Source organism: Carcharodon carcharias, chromosome 4 (assembly GCF_017639515.1).
Source record: "Carcharodon carcharias isolate sCarCar2 chromosome 4, sCarCar2.pri, whole genome shotgun sequence".
NCBI classification, from domain to species: domain Eukaryota; kingdom Metazoa; phylum Chordata; class Chondrichthyes; order Lamniformes; family Lamnidae; genus Carcharodon; species Carcharodon carcharias.
Window position 1 is genome coordinate 48,458,688 of NC_054470.1, and position 23,533 is coordinate 48,482,220.

At 42.6% G+C, this 23,533-nt stretch overlaps 1 protein-coding gene across 7 annotated transcripts in view; it reads right to left on the minus strand.

The window, feature by feature from the left end:
- LOC121277310 (coiled-coil domain-containing protein 192-like) overlaps nt 1–23,533 on the minus strand; it is a 149,074-nt gene that overhangs the window by 20,227 nt on the left and 105,314 nt on the right. For 4 of the 7 annotated variants that reach the window (XM_041186605.1, XM_041186604.1, XM_041186603.1 and 1 more), the window contains one exon: nt 5,226–6,218. The exons of 1 other annotated variant lie outside the window; for it this stretch is intronic. In XM_041186605.1, coding sequence (XP_041042539.1) covers nt 5,809–6,218 — 410 coding nt within the window. In that variant the 3' untranslated portion in view covers nt 5,226–5,808. Of the gene's footprint in view, nt 1–5,225; nt 6,219–13,265; nt 13,410–17,576; nt 17,704–23,533 lie in introns of those variants that run through there. 2 more of the 7 variants (XM_041186607.1, XM_041186606.1) reach the window with 2 other exon arrangements.

A 23,533-nucleotide genomic window follows, 5' to 3' on the forward strand; every position in this document is an offset into this window, starting at 1 on the left:
AAAGTGCTGCCTCAGGGAGATCGCTGAAAGGCTGTCAAATACAAAAAATAGAACGATAAAAAATTCATTAACATGTCTCCCTCAGGTGAAAATGTCACACGAGATGGGACATGTTAATGAAATAAACAAAAACTTTATTAAATATTTTTAAAACAGCTATCAAACCTCATCCCGCCACTGGATGTGGTTTGTAAATAAATCTCCTACGGGCCTGCCTGTTGGGCCCATGCGCCAAGCCGAAGTTCGCACGGGCCCCTCAAAATCATCAATGATTGGCAAGTTAAGGGCTTTAACAAGGCCTTTAATTAATGGCAGGCGCACGTCCCACTGCATAGCACGCCCGCCGACCGAAATATCGTGATGTTGCGCGCTGATGTTGGGACGCTCACGCAACATCAGCGCACAACATTTTAAGTGCTGGCGAGCGGGCTCCACCACCTGCACACCAGCCAAAAGATTCTGCCCAACTTATTACGGCTGAAGAGTGCAGCTAAGGAATTCACTTTTAAAGTATTTAACGTCCAAATTAATTAATTACATAGAATAGAGACGGCTGAGCAGATGATGTGTTGCAGCTGTAGTATGTGGGAACTGGTGGATGTCCATACGATCTACGGTGACCACATCTACAACAAGTGTTGGCTGCTCAAGGAACCTTGGCTCAGTTTTGATGAGCTGGAGTCCGAGCTGTGGACACTGCGACACGTCAGGGAGGGGGAGAGTTCCTAGATACTGTGGTTCAGGAGTTAGTCACACCCCTTAGATTAATTTAATCAAATTTGGATTGTTGTCAGGGGCAGGAGGGAGTGACTGTGAGTGAGGCAGGTATGGGGATCCAAAATTTAGCTTAGAAGGAGCCTCAGCCAGTGCCCTTGTCCAATAGGTATGAGGTTCTTGCTTCCAGTGTGGATGACGGCACAGACTGTAGGGAGGATGAGCAAATTGACCACAGCACTGTGATACAGAATGCCATTCAAGTGGGGGGAGGAAAGAGGAATGTAGTAGTAATAGGGGATAGCATAGTTAGAGGAATAGATACTGTTCTCTGCAGCAAAGACAGAGATTTCCGAAGGCTGTGTTGCCTACCTGGTGCCAAGATTATGGTCATCTCCTCAGGGCTGGAGAGGAACTTGGAGTGGGAGGGTAAGGATCCAGCTGTCGTACCCTACCAGCGACATAGGTAGGACTAGGAAAGAGGTTCTGCTGATGGACTATGAGCAGTTCAAGACTAAAGTAAAAAGCAGAACCATAAAGATAAAAATCTCCCAATCACTAGCTGAGCCACGTGCATCTTGGCATAGGGTAAATAAGATTAGCTAGGTAAATGCGTGGCTCAAAGATTGGTGTGAGAGAAATGGGTTCCGATTCATGGGGCACTAGCACCAGTATTGGGGAAGGAGAGAGCTGTTCCATTAGGATGGGCTTCATTTCAACTATGCTGGGACCAGTGTCCTGGCGAATCATATAACTAGGGTTGTAGGTAGGACTTTAAACTAATTAGTGGGTTGGGGGGTTCAATTGTAGGGAAGTTTAAAAAATTAAAAAGGAATGAGAGAGCAGAGATGCAGAGCAGTGAAGAGGCGAATGATAATCAAAGTGCGACAGGAAGGAACAGAAAATATAAGCAGAAGAGTGCAGCAGAAATTAGAACCAGAATGGATAATAAACAAATGCACGCAGCATTTGTAACAAGATAGATGAGTTGACGGCACAAATAGAAACAAATTAATATAACTTGATAGCTATTATAGAGATGTGCTTGAAGGGTGGCCAAAACTGGGAACTCAATATTCAAGGGTATTTGATGTTCTGGAAAAATAGGCAATAAGGAGGTGGGGTAGCTTTGTTAATAAAGGAAGGTATCAGTGCAGTGGTGAGTAGTGATTTCAGTGCAATAGATCATGATGTGGAATCAGTTTGGATGCAAATAAGGAAAAGCAAGGGGAAGAAGTCATGGGTGGGACTCATCTATAGGCCCCCGAAGCGTTGCCTCACTGTGGAACAAAGTATAAATTGGGAAATAATAGAGACGTATAAGAGGGGCACTACAATTGTCACAGGTGATTTTAATCTGCATATTGACTGGACAAATCAGATTGGCAGGTGTAACATGGAAGATGGATTTGTGGAGTGCATCAGGGATTGTTTCTTAGAGCAATACATTGTAGAACAGACTATTTTAGATCTAGTAATGCGAAACGAGGTGGAATTAATAAGAGATATTGTGGTTAAAGATCCTCAAGGGGGTAGTGATCACAACATGGTCAAATTTCAAATTCAGTTTGAGGGCGAGCAACTCGGGTTTCAAACCAGTGTCCTCAACTTAAATAAGATCAATTACAGAGGTATGAAGAAAGACTTGTCTAAAGTGGGCTGGGAAAATGGACTAAGAGGAAGGTCAGTGGATGAGCTGTGGCAGATATTTAAGCAGATATTTCATAGTGCTCAGCAAAAATTTACCCCAGTCAAAAAGAAGGATTCAGTGAGAAGGGTGAACCACCCGTGGTAAACATAAGTGGTCAAGGAGAGTATCCAATCAAAAACTAAGGCATACAAAGTAGCAAAAACTAGTGGTAGGCCAGAGGATTGGGAATTTTTTAGGAACCAGCAGTGGATGACTAAAAAGCTAATAAAATTGATTATGAAAGTAAATTAGGAAGAAATATAAAACAAATAGCAAGATCTTCCATGGGTATGTAAAAAGAGAGTAGCTAAAGTGAGCATGGGACCCTTGGAGGATGTGACTGGAGAAATGATAGTGGGGAACAAGGAAATGGCAGATAATTTAAATCAATATTTTGCATCGGTCTTCAAGGTGGAGAACACTATAAACATCCCAAAGATATCAGATAAGCAAGGAGCTAATGGGAGGAAAGATCTTGTAACAGCTTCTATCCATAAGGGAAAAAGTATTTGAGAAAATAATGGGACTAAAGGCAGACAAGTCACCAGGACCAAGGGTTTTAAAGGAAGTGGCTGCAGAGATAGTGGAGGCATTGGTCGAAATATTCCAGAACTCACTGGATTCCAGGAGGGTCCCAGTGGATTGGAAAACTGCTATTGTGATGCCGCTGCTCAAGAAGGGAGGGAAACAAGAGCAGGAACCTACAGGCCAGTCAGTCTAACATCTGTCGTTAGGAAATTGCTAGAGACCTTTATTAAGGAAGAAGTAGCAGGAAATTTAGAAAAGCTTAACTCAAGCAAACAAAGTCGACATGGTTTTGTGAAAGGGAAATCACGTTTGACAAATTTGCTAGATTTCTTTCAGGATATAACAAACAGAGTTGATAAAGGGGAACTGCTAGATATAGTGTATTTGGATTTCCAGAAGGCATTCAATAAGGTGCCGCATAAAAGGTTATTGCATAAGATAGGAGCTCACAGTATTGGGGGTAGTGTATAAGCATGGATTGGTTAACACAAGAAGACAGAGAATCAGGATTAATGGGTCTTTTTCAGGTTGGAAAGATGTAACTAGTGGAGTGCCACAAGGATCAGTCCTAGGACCTCAATTATTTACTATCTATATTAATGACTTGGAGGATGGTAATGTATCCAAATTTGCTGATGATATAAAAATAGGTGGGAAGGCATGTTGTGATGAGGACATAAAGAATCTGCAAGGGGATATAGATCGTTGAGTGAGTGGGCAAAAACTTGGCAAATGGAGTTTAATGTAGGAAAGTGTGAGGTCATGCACTTTGGTAGGAAGAATCAAAAGGCAGACTATTATTTAAATTGAGAGAGACTCCAAAAAAGTGCAGCACAGAGGGATCTGGGTGTTCCTTGTGCATGGAACACAAAAAGCTAGCATGCAGGAGCAGCAAGTTACTAAGAAGACAAATGGAATTTTGGCCTGTATTGCTAAAGGGTTGGAGTTTAGAAATAGTGAAGTCTTGTAACAACTGTTCAAAGTGTTTGTGAGACCGCACCTGGAGTACTGTGTACAGTTTTGGTCCCCATATTTAAGAAAGTATATTGGAGGCAGTTCAAAAGAGATCCACTAGGTTGATTCCTAGGATGAAGGGGTTGACTTTTCAAGAACAGCTAAACAAGTTAGTCCTTTATTCATTAGAGTTTAAAAGAATGAGGGATGACCTTATTGAAAGGTACAAGGTTCTGAGGGGGCTTGATAGGGTAGATGTTGAGAAGATGTTTCCACGAGTAGGGGAATCTCGAACTAGGGGGCATAGTTACAGAATAAGGGGACACTCATTTAAAACTGAGATGAGTAGGAATTTCCTCTCTCAGGGGGTAGTGAATGTCTGGAATTCTCTACCCCAGAAAGTTGTGGAGACTAGATCACTGAAAGTATTTAAAGAGGAGGTAGATAGGTTTTTGAAATATTGGGGAGTTGAGGGCTATAAGGAGCTGGCATGAAAGAGGAGTTGAGGCCTGGGGCGGATCAGCCATGATCTTATTAAATGGCGGGGCAGGTTTGAGGGGCTGAATGGCCTACTCCAGCTCCTAGTTCTTATGTATCTTAAGACTCATGTATTGGCCCCATAGCCAAATCTCTCAATTAAAAAAAAACACTTCTGCTTCACTCATTTATGCTGCGTGTTTTCATAACTATGGTGTCAAAACTATTAAATAAAACAACTTATTGTAAGGCATAACATAAATAAATGCTATTACAAAACTTGGAAAACGATCTCTCTGCTGAAAGGTGGTGAGCCGACAACTTACATTTATATAAAGCTTTTAATAGTGCAAATGGTCCCAAGGTGTTTCACAGGAACTTTATCAAAAACGACTTGACACTGGGCCACATTAAGGATATATGAGGACAAGGTGACCAAAAGTTTTGTCAAACTTGTAGGTTTTAAGGAGCATCTTAAAGGAAGCGAGAAGTATAAAGGCAGAGAGGATTAAGAGCCACCAATCTGTTGCAGGGAATGTTTTAAAAGTAACAGATGCAGTCCGGTTACACAGAAGCACACCATCAACACATCTCAACCAGTGCAGCTGCCATTGTACTCAGAATTGTTTTACAGTAACTATGTTTGAACTGCTGGTGCATAATGAAGCAAAAACAGTTTAGATGAGGAGACACAAAGATGCAATGGCTCTGTGGGTCAACTTCTACAGGGCTTAAGGAACTCGGAAAACCACACTTTAACATATTCAACAGAATCAAGGACAAAAATGGCAGTAATTTTAGACAGAATGCAATATGATACACGTATCCTCTTTTGCTACATTTAGTTCCATTTTCCTAATTGTACTGTGTGACTTTAGATTTATTCAGATACCACTATAAAAATCACTTTTTTAATGGTAATTTAAATCCAAAAATAAAATGTACATAAATTATACTGTTTTACATAATAAAGTTATGCAAACAAATAGGCAAATGCAGCTAATAACAGGCTAATATTGTTGCTACAGTTCCACTAAATTGTAACTCTAAAATTGGCTATGCATGACTCTCATGCTGAAATTTAGTTGTACCACAGCTGTTGCCTAGAAGGCAAATGGAAACATGCATTCGCTGTCTTATGTTGGATTCCTTAATAAGTTTGAATTAGAAATCTGTTTTACAAAAGCAAAAAAGACTTGCATTTAGATAGCATTATTCACGTCAGGATGTCCCAAAGCATTTTGCAGCCAATGAAGTACTTTTGAAGTGTAGTCATCATTGTAATGTAGGAAATGTTAATTTAGTTCATATTATTTACATTTTCCAAAGCACCCATCTCATCTGCTGTCCCGGATATCCTGCTCTCAATGGGCATGAGAAAAGCAACACAATTGCCCAAATGATCTTCAAATGTACTGCTGTGACATGTTTTTGAATTAGTGTCCTTAACTTCCTTGTATCTTAAGATAGGATTCGCCTTGAACAATTTTGCCATTACGAGACCTATCTGAGGTCAAGTTATCCGCTGGAAAGGGCAGTATTCCTAAACTTTGATCACATTCTGTTGTGCAGGTGTTATTGTTGAATGGTGCTAGTAAATTAGGCAGCAGCAACCCATGCGCTGAGGCTCCACCAGCTGGTTGAGCGAGTAGTTGTGTTTCAAGTCCACTCAGCTGCGCTTCTTTCTCTTTCAAAGCCTTTTCCAGAAAGAATATCTTTTCTTGTTGTTGTGACAATTGACTTGACAGCTCAAGGACAAGACGTACTCGACTTCCACCTACAACACTAAGCTCATGATGTTCAATGTCATCGCTGCTGACTCCTTCTTTGAAATGCTTATTATTGAATTTTTGTTCTATAAAATGAAAGATAATAAACATAGTAATCTGATTGTTCACATTTTCAACATGCTAAAGGATAATTTTATGATTTTATGCTGTTGGTAAGGACCCTTGCTCGCTAGCAACATGGACTTATAAATTATTCCCTACACACCCTCCATCATTTTTATACTGTAAGGCTTCAAGGCCCTGGAAATCTGCACAGGTATGATATCATGAAAATATAATAATTTTCACAGTGTTATTGTAATTTATTGTGAAGCTAGGTTAATAGTTGGGTTTGGATTGGTTTCTCTGTGTGTAGGTGTGTGTGTGGGTTTTGACTGAATTTTAGACAACTGGTCTGGGTGCTATGATGAATCAGAAGGAAACTAGGTTTAAAATGCTAAATACGTAAACATGGCTGAAGTTTTAGAATGTGAGGTGTGAAAAACATTTGCATTTTTAGATAAACCAGAGTAGTGAATTTCAAAGAGGTAGTAAGGTGTAACACCCAGCCATAAGAGGCTAAGCCAAACAGTGTGTTTATTTTCCCCAAAGATTTTTGATAATATGAGTATTATGAAAGATTTATATTATGGAAAAAGTAAAGTTGCAAAGACATATTGGAACAATGGGATTTACATTAACAAGGGAGAAACATGTATAAATGAGGTAAGGTTATGTGTAAGGAAGAAGGCATTCTAAGATCCAACAAGTGTGAAAAGCCTCCAGCCTCTATGTACCAACCTGCTGTCTCCAGGAACTGAAGCTAAGAGAATTCATTTTAAATATCACTGCCCAGTGTGCTTTGCATGTTTCTATTGAAATCTATGTTATTTTACTGTTGCCTTAATGGAGGTGTAACTTGGAGCTAGATTAATGAGGGGATTTAGGAGTTATTATATTAGTAATTTCTAGACTTATGTATGTCTTAAAATTATTTCTTCTGTTAATAAATGTTTAATTAAGTTTCGTAAAAATCCTCTAATACTCGGTGGTCTTGTTACTACTAAATTCAAGGCATGCATCTCGAAATAAAAATACAAATTGCAAAACAGTTGTGGCAGCTATTTCAAGTTTCCCTTTGGGATGTGAGCAGTTCAGCATTTACCACCCGTTGTGCCATAGCAATGATCTGCACAGTTATGGCAGGATTGCATGCGCTGCACAGCTTTTCTGCTGACTCCTCTGAATTTGTAGAGTCAAGGGACTGGCCTCAAAGTGTGAGTGTTTGTTGGCGTGGGGCCAAATATGTGGAGCCCCAGCTAAAGACCCTTGAAACACAAGTTGTTGGCCTTGGAGGAGGAGGGAATAGGCAAATAGTATCAATGATGCTGCTTCAAAAATATTGAACCAAAATGTCCTCTTTGGCAGCTCAGATAAGTTGCACCAGTTGTGATAAGGTGCACCTAGCGATACCAAATGTGCCTGTGATGATGCTGCAGCTGATCTATACTATGGAGCAAAGACCAGGAACCCCAGACATACCGAGCTCTTGACTATCCCCATGAGGTGATTCACAAAAATGCAACTTGAGGCTAAAACCCAGTCTTCTCATTTGCAGCAGTTCCCCCGGATTTCTACCAAATCTATGGCAGAAATCCACCAAAGTATCTAAAGGTTTTTGGCCCTACCTATATATATTTTCTGCTTCTCCCATTTTGTTCCCTCCAATCCTGAAAGCAATTTATGCATGGATTCTGGCAATACTCCAGTAGCAATCTGTGATCAATCTTTCTGTTTGGGTCTAGGCAGCAAGCATTTGGAAGTTATTTGATCACGGGAGGCAGAAGAGCTGATGCTGGTCCAATATTCACAACATCCATACTTAGCAACCAGTGCTATTATGTAGCAATCAGCCGTAGGAAGCTCAACTGATATTGTGTTTTCTCCCTGTCTGGAGTATTGAAGCCAATTGTAATATGCTGCTCGTGATTAGCTAACTCAGAAATTATCGATATGGCTCATCAGTTTTTGTGAAGTTGTGAAAAGCACTCTATAAATGCAAGGTTATTTCTATTTAAAACTTTTACAAAACATATTTGAACACAAAAGATGTGTCCAACAGATAATATAAGTAAAGCATCATCTTCAAATACACTCAACAAGAACATCAAGAAACCATTGAGAGAGATTGTAGTTCAGGCATTAAACTTAAGATGCTCCATGGGTATTATTACCCGCACATCCTGCCTCATGGTTTCCTGAGGCAATGTCCCAGCTCCTTTGTCCCTGGCACCACATTACGTCAAGTGTCCACAAATCAAAGACAAACTGCAAATTAAATGTGTGATTGCATATGGAGGGAAACAAAATAACTAAATGCAACAGGCGTGACAGGGTTGAGCAGTTCATTAGAATGAGGTAAAACCAATTCTTGGCAATGATACAAGACTTTAATTGTAAGGAAGTGGTATAGATAATCCAAACAATTATGAGTAAAAGTTCAGAGATTCAGAGACATTCTTATTCAAGCCATGTCCTAAGTTTAGCTAGTTTTCAAGTTATTTTCTCAAAAGTAATACAGTTGTTCAGTTGCGTTCTTGTTGATGTGACTGGATTTGAAGATGATGCTGTACTTATATCATCTGTTGGACACATCTTTTGTATTCAAGTGTGTTTTGTAAAGGTTTAAAATTGAAATAACCTTTCATTTATAGAGTGGCTTTCACAACTTCCAGCTACGCAAGTACTTTTGCGGTCAATATTGTTATGTAGGAAATTTTGAAACCCAACCAAGAATCACAAACAGGAAGGACTGATGCTAGGGGCAAAATTGGGTTTTTGGGTGCTACAAAGCTCCTTAAAGTTCCAAAATGGTGTTCGGGTCATATGTACACACTTCTGGGGCACAGTGTGCTGGATGCCATATTGGTAAAGGGATTAGTGGCACACACCTAATGTTCTCGGAAATATGTACAGTAGGCAGATCATGACATCAATCAGTGTGTAACATTGATCTAATGGCATTAACCTGTATCCTCTCTTAAATTTGCATAGCTGAACGCGTGTTCAGCTGCAGAATTCACCCTGCCCATGTCTCCAGCACTATTTAAAGATATCATCAACTATTTACAGGTTAGTTGTTAGTTGCAGTTGCTTCAATTCAATTCGCTTTGGGTGCTTTCAGGCATGTGATGACTTAAAAGCTTCTGCATTGATGAGTTGTTCCCACATATGCCTAGACTAGGAAGTTTTTCTGATGGCAATGAGCATGACTGGGAGAATGAACAGAGCAGATCAAGCTGCTAGAATATAAACAAGATGGCGAGGGTGGAAGCTGTGGTTTGGGGGAGGCGGGGGGGTGGGGTGATGGTGATGAAACAAGGCTCTCAGAAGGAAGTCTGGGCTGTGATTTTCTGGCCACGTTGTGGCAGGTTTTCCCACTAGATGTGGGGAGCCATTCAAATCTCTGTTGGCTTTAGCGGGACGGGAAAATCCTGTCGATGGAAGGGGCCGAAGGATCCCACCCCTTATCTGCAGAGGGTCTTAAAGAAGCAGATCTATTAGGGAACAGGTTGCTGTAATGCCCTAGAAGCCAATTTGCACACAAGTATCCAAAGCTATAATGGTAGCAATCTGATCATCCATGACAGCAATCTGGGATTCCACTGCAGCCCTCACACATTGAATGGACGTTGCTTGTTCAGCAATGGAAGCTAACATCAGTACAGGCAGTCCCAGGACTTACGACAAAATTTCTTCCTGAAAACTGCGTCTTAAGTCGAAACATCATAACTCGGTACCAATTTTCCCATAAAAACAATGTTACAAATGGGGGGGCGGGGTTTGGTTCTTGAACCAAGGCCTGATACCCTATTTTCGTAAAATAACCCCGAATTTTGTACTCAATCAATTATAGACCAGTAATATAGCAACATTAATGTAGTTATGTTGTAAATAGCAATCTTAATGGCATAAAACCACATAATAAGTTAAAAATATATAGAAATATAGTATAGTACTGTACTGTACACTGTACATTACCCCTACCTACAAATGATCTAAAAAGCATAGGTAAATTTTAAAGCCTCTTTTTTTTACATACCTTGTCTTCAGCATTCCTGGACTCATGGGTGGGTCTGACTGGGTGAGGTTTTCAGGGTTTTTGAGGTGATTTGGAAGGACTTCTTTGAGGTGACTTTGCTGAACTTCCTGAAGGGCTCCTGGTTGGACATTTTGAAGGATTCTTGGCTGGAGTCTTCTCAGGATTCTTGGCTGCAGGTTTCTCTGGAGCCTTGCCTGCTTTCTTAAAGAAAAAGTCCAAGGAAGTTTGGACAGATGTTCTCCTCTTTTCCGTCTAAATTTCTCTGTAACAGCTGTACATGTTGTATATGTCCCTATTCACTGATCCTCTGCATTCAATGTTGGGGTCATATTCCTCAAACAGGGACATGGCAGGTTCCAAATATTGAAATGCCTCAGCCAACGCTTGTGTTGTCAAGGCTTCATGAGGAGGAGTCTCTTCAACAGTGGGTGCATCTTCTTCTTCCTCTGCCATTTTCTGCTGTTCCAATTCAATGAAGTTCTCATTATTTAATTCTTCAGAATGCAATGCCAGCAACTTACCAACATCCTCTGATGCAATGCTTAAGTTGAATTCTTTGCCCATTTCACCAACATTTTTGGTCATCTCTTCAACAGTGTCTATAAAGCCTTGGAAGTTAGACACAAACTCAGGACACAATTTTCTCCAAACACCATTCAAACCTGATTGTTTGACTTCATTCCATACCTCATCAATGTTCTTAACTGCATGGTAAATCTTGAAGTCCTTCCAGAATTCCTTCAGAGTTGGTTCACCTTCCTTCTCTGTTGCCCTGATGGCCTGGGCAAATGTGCGCCTAAGAAAGTAGGCCTTGAAGGATGCAATTACCCCCTGGTCCATGGGTTGCAACAATGAGGTGGTGTTGGGAGGCAGAAACACCACTTTGACGTCAGGATGCATGTCATCAAGGATGGTTGGATGACTAGGAACATTTTCAAGGGTTAACAATGCTTTAAATGCAAGATTGATTTTGCTGTAATGATCCCTGACACTTGGCACAAAATGATGATTAAACCAATCCTCAAAAATGTTCTTATTAAACCCAGACCTTATGATTGGATTTCCATATCACTGGGAGAAATGCCTTAGAATATCCTTTGAAAGCCCTGGGGTTTTCCAAATGGTATACAAGCAAAGGTTTAAGTTTAAAGTCATCTGCAGCATTGGCACTGAGCAAAAGAGTGTGCCTATCTTTGGCACCTTTGTCCCCTGGCATGGATTTCTCCTCTTTGGCAATGTAGCTTCTCGATGGCATTGTTTTTTTCAAAAGAGCCCAGTTTCATCAACATTAAAAACTTGCTGAGCACAATCCTCACCCTCTTCAATGATTTCAGCCAATGTTTAGGAAAAGAACTCCTCATCAGAATTGGCAGCTTCACCTGAGACCTTGAGATTATGCAAATTGGCCCTGGCTCTAAAACGCATAAACCATCACCTACTTGCATTGAAAGGCTCAGCATTACAACTCTCCCCCTGTTGTTTTTTAAGATCCACATAAAGGCTCCTAGCCTTTTCCTGAATTATGCCTAAACTCATAGGAGCATAGCATTGATTTTGGTCCTGCAGCCAAATGATTAACAGTTTCTCAACTGAGCAATAAGCCCAACACGCTACTTAGTTACCACAGTTGATTGCATAGGAGCCGAGCCCTTAACATGTTCCTCAATTATTAGCTTGTTTTTCAGGATGGTCATGATAGTCGTTCGGAGGATATCCAAAGCTCTACCAATTTCAGTGTGCATCTTACCTTTTTTGGACCTCTTAATTATTTGCAATTTTGTTTCCATAGTAATTGTTCCACGTTTGTTAAAAGAAGAAACAGCATTTGCATCGGATTTTCGCTTTTCTGCCATTATTATGGCAAAGGAATGCCAAATTTTAAGAAAAAGTTTGGAAACACAAGAATTCACAAAGAAAAATGGCTGCAGAACAGCAACTGAGTGTCTTGAGTCAGGGAGATGCAGAATGTCAATGTGCACGTATGAATGTTTGAATTTGTTTGCTGGTGTGGCGTCTTAAAGTTGATACCAACGTGGGAAAGTCAAAACAGGGTACCAATTTATAAACATCGGTAAGTGCCATTTGTCATAACTCGGACATCATAAAGTCGAGGACTGCTTGCAACCAGACATTGCACCATGGCTGCTTCTACAACTGCTGGAGGTAGCCACCTGTTCCATGCCAGAAAGGATGAGCTCTAAGCTCTATGCCAAGTTGGTGCAGGACTACTCCATGCACTTTGGAATTAAAGGCAGGCTTTCTGGCAAGCTTCCCAGTATACCAAGCATTTGTGTGTGTAAACTTAATAGCCTTCTTCAGTATTGACCTATTAAAGTCATCATCTGAGCCCTCTGCAGCAGAACTAATATGTGCCATCACTTTCTAGCTGGTATCTGCACTATTTTTTCCTGGCTGCAGTGCATTCGTGCTCAATGTCTCGCCACATGCAGATCCCACCTCTATCCTGTCCTCTTAAGTTATGCACAGTGTCAGTATTTGAGCTGGTGGCTGTGACAGCAAAATTGAGTGATAGAGGAACAGTCATATGTTCTATTGTTCTTATTTGTGTCTTCATATTTGAGGTATCTAGCTCTTCCTGACTGCCTGAGTAAGTTGCAATATGAAAGGAAAGATACAAAGGATAGGATTGTGGTGATGGGAGAGGGAAAAATTGTTTTACGGACATGCTAGGTCATGTATCCTATGAAGAGGGATTGTAGCCTGACTCAGGTGGTTATTGCAAACAGGTTTATTTACACTATGTGCACTATATACACCGTGAGTTGCTGAGTAGGCACATCTCCCCTGAATGCTGCCTGTCTTTTGTACCAAGTCTCTAGCATCTTTTGATGTCACAGATACATCATAGTCTATATCATTTGTTAGCATATCTATTCTAATAAACCAATACACCACACAAGAAAGAAATGCATGCTTACATCATTAGCAGTTTCTCTGTCAGAAGAGATTGTGGGATAAGGGAGACGTGGGAAGTGAGGGGGAGGATTAGGTATGAAGATATCCTCACCTTCAATTGATTCAGTTGCACTGGTGGCCACAGTATCAGCAAAGGCCCTTCCCATATAATGGTCAGCACCATAGGGGTTAGAGCATGCAGGTACACTTCTGCTCCAGTATTTAGTTCCTGCCATGTCTTGTTGTATGTCACTTTATCCTGAAAAAGAGGGAAGTTTGCCAGTGTGTGTTGTGCAAGCTGTGTTGGTAATGTGGCCGTCATGTTTGAATAGCTGGTAGTGTGTGCAAGCTGTGAGACATGGGAACAAGGCTTGCAACAGTGCTAAGGTTTTGAGGGTGAGATGAAGCACACAAATTAGTTAGTTATGATTCCTGACTGATAGACATTGTTGGTAAGGGAGTGATGGAGGTGTGATGAATTGAATTGTGACTGAGGCCAGTGATGCAGTTGACAGGATATGGCATTTAAAGATGCATTTGCTGACCTTGAGTATTAGTGTGCTATCATTAAACTTCCTCCTGCACTGCATCTATGTTCTTGGATCTAAAGTCCTGGTATTGATCTCCCACTATCTCTTGATATTGCTTTCTGAACATGTGTCTGGAGGACCCCCGGCCCCCCTGAGGATACAGAACATCTCTCCGCCGTTTGACCACTTACACCAAGACTTCCAGTGCAGCATCCGAAAACCTTGGTGCACATCATCTGCCATGGTCAGCCATTGTCGATTGTTGCACAGCACACAATTCCCAATGATCTTGCAACTCCAGCAACCATAATGCACCTTCTCTTTAAAAGCTGCGGGCTAACTTTTAGTAATGCGGGCTAACTTTGAATAGCGCTAGTAATTAACCAAATTGGACCCCGTGCTGATAGATTAAACAAATGAACAGTGCAAGCAGCACTGATTGCATGCAGAAATCGTCGGAATGACAAGCTGCCACAAAGTTGGTGTGCTGCCTACATTCCACTGAATGGGTGTAGGTTAATTGTACATCGCAGTCCCCTCATCTGTTTTCAGGGATTAACCAATTTAACCCCGAATCTACAATTACTATTATTTGAAGGGTAAATGCTGGCCAGGACAACAGGAGAATTCCCAAGCTTTTCTTTTAATGGTACTGTGAGATATTTCACATCCACCTGAAACAGCAGATGTTGCCTCGCTTTAGCAACTCATCCTTAAATACTGCTCTGATGTGGTTGGCTACATTGTGTGTTCAACCCCTGGAGTATGCCTTGAACCTGTGACTCTCTGACTCTAATGCAAGAACACTGCCATTGTGGCAAGGCTGACACTTTTACACTATATATGGAGACGTATTTAAAGAAGCACCTTAAATTATATATTTTCAATGCTTGCCTTTGTTTTTCATGTATAGTGCAATTCAAAGCTTTATCAACTGATATGATAGTTGTTTTCCAATTTAAAATCATTTCACTGGGCCAAGATGCCTCTCAGCTACTGTCTTACCAATTTCCTCTCCCCTACCCAAACTGACTCAGTTACAGATGTTGAGAGAAATGTTAATCTACAATAACATTCAGTTCAAAGATCACATTATGACATAGGATTTTACAACAAAATCAAAAAGGACGTTGGATTTTCATGGAGTCGGGGAGACTGGGTTCAATATGACGGGCAGGACCCTGATTCGGAAGTCCCACCTCTGCTCTCAGCATTTCCAATACTGTGTGAAAGAGGATGGGGCATAAGGCACACACGGGCCATTTATGAATCAGTCAGGCTATTGAAACAAATGGAAGAGAACAGGAAGTTGTGATTTTCACTGTCAGAAGGTGAAAAAATTGCTGTGTGTGTTCCACGACTTGGCATTGGAGACGTGGGCAGCTCTGAAGGCCTGAGATAAAGAATTCTAAGCCTTATATCGAGCTGTGTGAGGTATCAGATTTAAAGCTGAATTTGCCTCTGAGATAGAGGCTGCTATATGACCTCAGGGAAGAGGAGGGTGGGATGGCTGATAAAGATTTGCGTGAACTCCTCTTCATTCCTTGCCTCATAAGACAAGAGGGTGACATTTCAGACTGTCAGTTTTTCTGGGTGTACAGAATTTTGTCCATGAGGAAGGAAGGTTGAAGAAATGGGTGCAGGACCCTCACACACGGCATGTAGAGGAAAGATGGTGGCAGCAGCCTGAGGCTAGAGCCGTGGTAACCAGGCATGAGATGGCAGAGCAAAAACAGAATTACCTGGAAAAACTCAGCAGGTCTGGCAGCATCGGCGGAGAAGAAAAGAGTTGACATTTCGAGTCCTCATGACCCTTCGACAGAACTTGAGTTCGAGTCCAGGAAAGAGCTGAAATATAAGCTGGTTTAAGGTGTGTGTGTGGGGGGCGGAGAGATAGAGAGACAGAGAGGTGGAGGGGGTTGGTGTGGTTGTAGGGACAAACAAGCAGTGATAGAAGCAGATCATCAAAAGATGTCAACGACAATAGTACAATAGAACACATAGGTGTTAAAGTTAAAGTTGGTGATATTATCTAAACGAATGTGCTAATTAAGAATGGATGGTAGGGCACTCAAGGTATAGCTCTAGTGGGTTTTTTTTTTGAATAATGGAAATAGGTGGGAAAAGGAAAATCTTTATAATTTATTGGAAAAAAAAAGAAGGGGGAAACAGAAAGGGGGTGGGGATGGGGGAGGGAGCTCATGACCTAAAGTTGTTGAATTCAATATTCAGTCCGGAAGGCTGTAAAGTCCCTAGTCGGAAGATGAGGTGTTGTTCCTCCAGTTTGCGTTGGGCTTCACTGGAACAATGCAGCAAGCCAAGGACAGACATGTGGGCAAGAGAGCAGGGTGGAGTGTTAAAATGGCAAGCGACAGGGAGGTTTGGGTCATTTTTGCGGACAGACCGCAGGTGTTCTGCAAAGCAGTCGCCCATCTTACGTTTGGTCTCTCCAATGTAGAGGAGACCACAATGTGATTCTCCCAATGTGGTCTCCTCTACATTGGAGAGACCAAACGTAAGCTGGGCGACCGCTTTGCAGAACACCTGCGGTCTGTCCGCAAGAATGACCCAAACCTCCCTGTCGCTTGCCATTTTAACACTCCACCCTGCTCTCTTGCCCACATGTCTGTCCTTGGCTTGCTGCATTGTTCCAGTGAAGCCCAACGCAAACTGGAGGAACAACACCTCATCTTCCGACTAGGGACTTTACAGCCTTCCGGACTGAATATTGAATTCAACAACTTTAGGTCATGAGCTCCCTCCCCCATCCCCACCCCCTTTCTGTTTCCCCCCTTCTTTTTTTTCCAATAAATTATAAAGATTTTCCTTTTCCCACCTATTTCCATTATTAAAAAAAACCCACTAGAGCTATACCTTGAGTGCCCTACCATCCATTCTTAATTAGCACATTCGTTTAGATAATATCACCAACTTTAACTTTAACACCTATGTGTTCTATTGTACTATTGTCGTTGACATCTTTTGATGATCTGCTTCTATCACTGCTTGTTTGTCCCTACAACCACACCAACCCCCTCCACCTCTCTGTCTCTCTATCTCTCCGCCCCCCACACACACACCTTAAACCAGCTTATATTTCAGCTCTTTCCTGGACTCGAACTCAAGTTCTGTCGAAGGGTCATGAGGACTCGAAACGTCAACTCTTTTCTTCTCCGCCGATGCTGCCAGACCTGCTGAGTTTTTCCAGGTAATTCTGTTTTTGTTTTGGATTTCCAGCATCCGCAGTTTTTTTGTTTTTATCTATGAGATGGCAGAGGCCCCAGTCAGAACAGCAAGGAGGAGGGTGAGATACGACCCTGAGCAAAGGGTATAGCGAAATAGGTATAGTTTCTTCGAAATAACTGAAAGGCAGCGCAACGCTTAGAATATCTTGGGAAATGGTCAAAGAAATCTGCACCATGTTGGAGGGAGACTTTGCACCTCAAATAACAGTCCTGCCAATTGCAGTGAAAGTTATCCTAACCCTCAATTTTTATGCAGCTGGATCCTTCTAGGATTCTGCTGCAGACCTCCGTGGCATCTCACAATCGGCCACCTACAGTAACATCAGTAACCAATAGCCTTTTCGCTAAGGTAGGGAGCACATTAATTTTCCCAGAGATGTGGAGTCTCAGATCCAAAGAGCAATAGGGTTTGTGTCAATAGCTGCTTTTCCACAGGTGCAAGGTGTGATAGATTGCACATACATTGCCATCAAAGAATGATCACAGGAGGTGCACAGATATATGAATAGAAAGTCTTTACATTTCATCAACACACAGTTTGTGTGTGACCATAATAAGATTTTCCTCTATGTCTACGCATGATTTCCTGGAAGCTGCTATGATTCTTTCACCCTAAGGGAGTCAAACGCGCTGCACTTTTTTGAGCTAGACCCCAGGTCTGTGGCTGGCTACTGGATGTCAAAGGCTACCCATTGAGGACTAAAATAGAAGCAAAATACTGCAAGTGCTGGAAATAAAAACAGAAAGTGCTGGGCAAACGCAGCAAGTCTGGCAGCATCTGTGGAGAGAAAAACGGAGTTAATGTTACAAGTCCAATATAACTTTTCTTCAGCATTATAACAGCAGTCACCTTCAGACCAGTGCACTTATCAAGCACACCATTGGCTTTTTAAAAATGTATTTTGAATGCCGTGACCACTTGGGAGGAACACTACAATACTTTCCTGCGAGTTTCAAGGATAGTGGCAGCCTACTGCATGCTGCATAATATGGCACAGTGAAGGGGTGCACAGATTCAAGATCCAGAGCCTGGTGAAGTAGACTGTTCATTGGACAAAGAGGTGGAGGAGGAGGTGGAGGAGGAGGTGAAGCCATCTGCCTCAGTTGAAGATGTAACCAAGGATGAAGAGCAGGTGGATGAAGGGGACAAATGGGGAAAATGACGAGAGGCATACCTGGATACCGAGAGGTGGCTCAGCATATGATGCCATAGTCAACAGGGAAGGTCTAATACAGAGCCACTTCTGCTAAGCAACATTGAGGATACAGATCTACCCTTGGAAGCAAATGGCTGTCCAGCCATCGCTAGGTGAGTGCCTTTGATAACACTGCCACCTCACATCCTCCAGGCGATGCCAATTTCACCATTAGAGAAAAAATCCAAAAGTGTTCTTGAGACTCTCTGGCAGCAAAATGAATAAACCTTTACTTCATATTTCAGCATTCAGACCTTGAGATGCTCTGTGGCAGAGAGGCTTGCAAATGGCTGTCAAATACATAGTGAAGAAGTCACCGAGTCACTAACCGAGGCCTGCCCCTATGTTAAGCATACTCCTTTGCAGTGTCAGTTCAGACTCAGGGCATGCACATATAATGGATACAGCAACAGAAATGCTGCAGTTCAAGACCAGATAACAAAGTAACATTAGCACCACACAAATGACCATCTCCAACATGAGAGAATCTAACTATCTGCCCTTGACATTCAAAGTCAGTGCTATCACTGAATCCCCCACTATCAACATTCTGGGGGTTACCATTGACCAAAGACTGGACTGGCCAACCATTTCAATATTTTGGCTACAAGAGCAGGTCAGAGGCTTGGAATTCTGATCTAAGTAACTCAACTCCTCATTCTCCAAAGCCTTTTCACCATCTACAAGGCACAAGTCAGGAGCGTGATGGAATACTCTCCACTTGCCTGAATGAGTGCAACTCCAACAACACTCAGGAAGCTTGACACCATCCAAGACAAAGCACTCTGCTTAATTGGTGCCCCATTTTGCACCCTAAACATTGTCTCCCTCCAACATCGATGCATTATGACAGCAGTGCGTTCCATCTTTAAGATTCATGGCAGCAACTCACTGAGGCTCTTTTGACAGCAACTTCCATACCTGCAACCTCTACCACCGAGAAGGACAATGGCAGCAGATGCATGGGAATGCCATTACTGTCAAGGTCCCCTCCAAGCCACACAATATCCTGACCTGGATCTATATCCCTGTTTCTTCAATGTCGCTAGATCATAAGCCAGGAACTCTCTTTCTAACACCTCCGTGGGTACACCTACAACACATAGATGACAATAGTTTAAGATGGTGCCTCGCCATCACCTTTGCAAAAGCAATTAAGGATGGGCAATAAATGCTGGGCTGGCCAGTGACACCCACACCCCATGGTTGACTGTTATCAGCAGTGTAAATTTCACTGAGCACTGAACTTGACTATGATGGAAATGCATGACTTCACCTTTCACAACTGTCAGGTGACTGAGGGTTGGACTTCTGGCCCCAATCTTCAGTGACACTCATAAGATCACGGAGTTCTAAGTTTACCCAGTTAATGTATGCACCACTTAGCAAGTATAGCCCAATACATCCATCCTCTGATTTATATAGTGTATTTACAGAAAATGGAAAGGCACATTTAACAATATGAGCTATAACACCACGTGAACCCGTCAGTGATTGAAATGGCGTGGCTCTTTTCTAGCCTGAACACTCCTTTGTGTTGCCCCTGGTGTTGCCTCAGAGGAGGTGGAGGCAGTCTGCTCACCTCTCTATCTGTAAGGCATTGAGGAGCATCATGTTGGATGTCTTGTGGCACAGTGAGACCATCCCTGCCTCTGAGCCATAAGCTCTGGGTTAAAATCCTACTCTAGGACTTGATGGCCAAGGAAGGTGTGTTCATAACTCAACCGAAAAGGCTGAGTATCAACTTATAAATCCTTCCAACATAAGTCAATGGTAAGCAGTAAGAGCTGGAGAGATTCCCAGTCAGCCATGTGATAAAAATTGGAGGAGTGTTGTGGTCAGCCTCCTTGTGCAGGTACCTGATGCAGACACACATTGGGGAACTGCAATTCTGCAAGGGCAACCATGGTCACTGGAACATGTAACATAGTCGAGGGGTCTGGCAGAGGAGCCAGGGAAGCCACGGAAAATGAGGGTGCAGAACTGTTCTCAGCACTCTCATCTGTTTAATAGGTAGATATCCATTTACCAAATCAAGCAACAAAAGATATTTGGTGAATCACAATTGTTTTATTGTTAAACTGTAGTTCAGTACAAAAAATACAATTTCCACTGCACCCTTCTGGATCTTTTCCCTGCCCAGAAGCAAACCCAGTTACTGAGGAAAAGCCCAGCTCTTAATTGTAGGCTTCAATGAGCATCACCTGCTCTCAATTCACTCTGAAGCTTGTCCTCATTTATTTTTAAAGGAATCTGCATTTCCAACATTGTCATCATCCTAAACAAAAACAGAATTACCTGGAAAAACTCAGCAGGTCTGGCAGCATCAGGGGAGAAGAAAAGAGTTGACGTTTCAAGTCCTCATGACCCTTCAACAGTACTAGGTGAATCCAAGGAGAGGGGTGAAATATAAGCTGGTTTAAGGTTGGGGGGGGGGGGGGCGAGAAGTGGAGGGGGGTGGTGTGGTTGTAGGGACAAGCAAACAATGATAGGAGCAGATAATCAAAAGATATCACAGACAAAAGAACAAAAGAACACAGAGGTGTTGAAGTTGGTGATATTATCTAAATGAGTGTGCTAATTAAAAATGGATTGTAGGGCACTCAAGGTATAGCTCTAGTGGGGGTGGGGGGGCATAAAAGATTTAAAAATAATGGAAATAGGTGGGAAAAGAAAAATCTATATAAATTATTGGAAAAAACAAAAGGAAGGCGGAAGAAACAGAAAGGGGGTGAGGATGGAGGAGGGAGTTCAAGACCTAAAGTTGTTGAATTCAGTCTGGAAGGCTGTAAAGTGCCTAGCCGGAAGATGAGGTGCTGTTCCTCCAGTTTGCGTTGGGCTTCACTGGAACAATGCAGCAAGCCAAGGACAGACATGTGGGCAAGAGAGCAGGGTGGAGTGTTAAAATGGCAAGCAACAGGGAGGTTTGGGTCATTCTTGCGGACAGACCGCAGGTGTTCTGTAAAGCGGTCGCCCAGTTTACGTTTGGTCTCTCCAATGTAGAGGAGACCGCATTGGGAGCAACGAATGCAGAACCCCATTGTCATCATCCTCCTCTGCAACCTCTTCAATCCTGGGTTGGCTTTCTGGATGGTTAGATGAGGTGGGCTGCTGGGGTGCAGCAGTCATCCATTCCAGCATCTGTTTTGCGAGAACGTTCTGTTATGGATACGCAGCTCCTCATGTATTCCATGGAGGACAGTGCTCATACTCTGAACGAATGCTCCAGGCTACTGAGTGAGCCTTGTTCTCTTTTCAGGAATTCATGCTGCTCTTATATCTGCTGTGGGTGATGCTGCATGTGACTCCCCATGAGATTGGCCAGACTCTCATGGTGGAGCTAATGTGATTGAGCAACTGATACAAGGTTGAGCTCATCAACACCATGGACTTCTCCACTCAGTGCACAAGTGCGCATTGCCTCAGTTAACTCCACCAGGTATCCGCACAGCTGCTGCTGATCCAAGCACTGTGCCCCATAAAGTTCCCACAGTCGAAAACGTGACAGGTGAAATGGCATGTGGCTGGACATGAAGGGTTTGCATGTCTGGTCCTGATACGAGCCCTTGAGGTGCCATGCTCATTTCACTTGTGTTGTGACCTGCTGTAGCTGCAAATACACTGGTTTCTGCATGGCTGGGTGCGGTGGATCTTTGCAAACAGTGAATGTCAGCTGTATAGACTCTCCTTACACATTTGCAAAAGGCCGACTTCAGCATCTGAAGTGTCCTATGAAGGCTCTTAATGGGCCAGCTCTTACAGCAAAAATAGCTAGTTGGCCAACATTGGAAACTTACACTCCCATGACAATGCAATTAAGTCTCCTCCCATGTGACCTGAGGATCCCCTCACAGCCTCCTTCCTGTCATTGAGTGACTTCCAGCTAGTCCTTTATATAGGGCCTGAGTCATAAATCACCTGCCACCTAAACCTGTTCCATCTCTGCCTCCTATTTCCAGGGTCAGCTGGCCTGACTTCAGCCCACACCTGCCTCCTACCTATGAGGATCGCACCCCTAGAGCTACTTTCTCCCGAAGCAGGTGTGCAAAGCCGGGAATTTTCCCAACTCCCACTACCCGACTCGAAGATGAAAATTCAGCTTAAAGTGAAGGACTGACTGCTGGCCAGCTTCTCTACAGTCTGGTAGTCAATAGGAACTCACTCCAAGGACACAAACAAGACCCTGAGAAAGGGGGAAGAATAAGGTGGTGCTGGTGGGTGGTTCTAGAATCTATTTCAGACACAGACCTGAAGAAGGAATACTCAGCACATGACCTGCATGTAGACATTATGGTGGGACCAGGCACAAACCCCGATGGGCACAGGAGAACAAGTGAAATTAGAATAACCCAGACAGTTGGGCCAAAATTCTCTGGAGTTTAGAAGAATGAGAGGCGATCTCATTCAAACATACAATATTCTGAAGGGGCTTGATGGGGTGGATCCGAGAGATTGTTTCCGCTGTTCAGGGAGTCTAAAACACTGGCGCACAGTCTCACAATAAGGGGCCAATAATTTAGGACTGAGATGAAGATAAATTACTTCACTCAAAGGGTTGTAAATCTTTGGAATTCTCTAACCCAGAGGGTTGTGGATGCCCCCTTGTTGAATGGATTTAAAGCTGGGATAGGCAGATGTTTGGAATTAGGGAATCAAGGGATATAGGAAGCGGGCAGGAAAGTGGAAATCAAACTCAAGATCAAGCAGGATTGTATTGACTGGTAGGGCAGGCTCGACAGACCATGTGGTCTACTCATGCTCCTATTTCTTTTATCTTTATGGTAGCTCCTCAGTACTATGGGCTTAATGTTCAAGAAAAGCACATATCAAACTCATCCAAAACAAAAACCACTCATACACAACATATTAGCCCATTGCTGCCAACCTTGCACCCCCCCACCCTCGTATCCCCCACTCCATACAGTATATATCAAAATTGCCTCACTAAGGGCCAGATTTTCATGATAATATAAAAGCAAAAAACTGCGGATGCTGGAAATCCAAAACAAAAACAAAAATAAAAATACCTGGAAAAACTCAGCAGGTTTGACAGCATCTGCAGAGAGGAACACAGTTAACGTTTCGAGTCCGTATGACTCTTCAACAGAACAGATTTTCACGATGTTGGGATGACTCAGGACTCCTTTCAAAATGATGGGTGCGACTTGGATGCAGAAGTCCTGCCCCCATTTTCAGTCGATACAATTAGGGAAAATGGGGAGGGACATGAATCACACAGATGTGAAAAACAAATCTGCAGGGCCATTTGACAATAGTACTGAGATTAAATGGACCCCATTTTCTCTGTTCCAAGGGCCTTATGCCACAGTTTGGGAGTCACAAATTAATGGAGGAAACATAAACATTTTGAAGGGTGGAGAAGATCAGTTAAGTTCCATAATCTGAAATTAG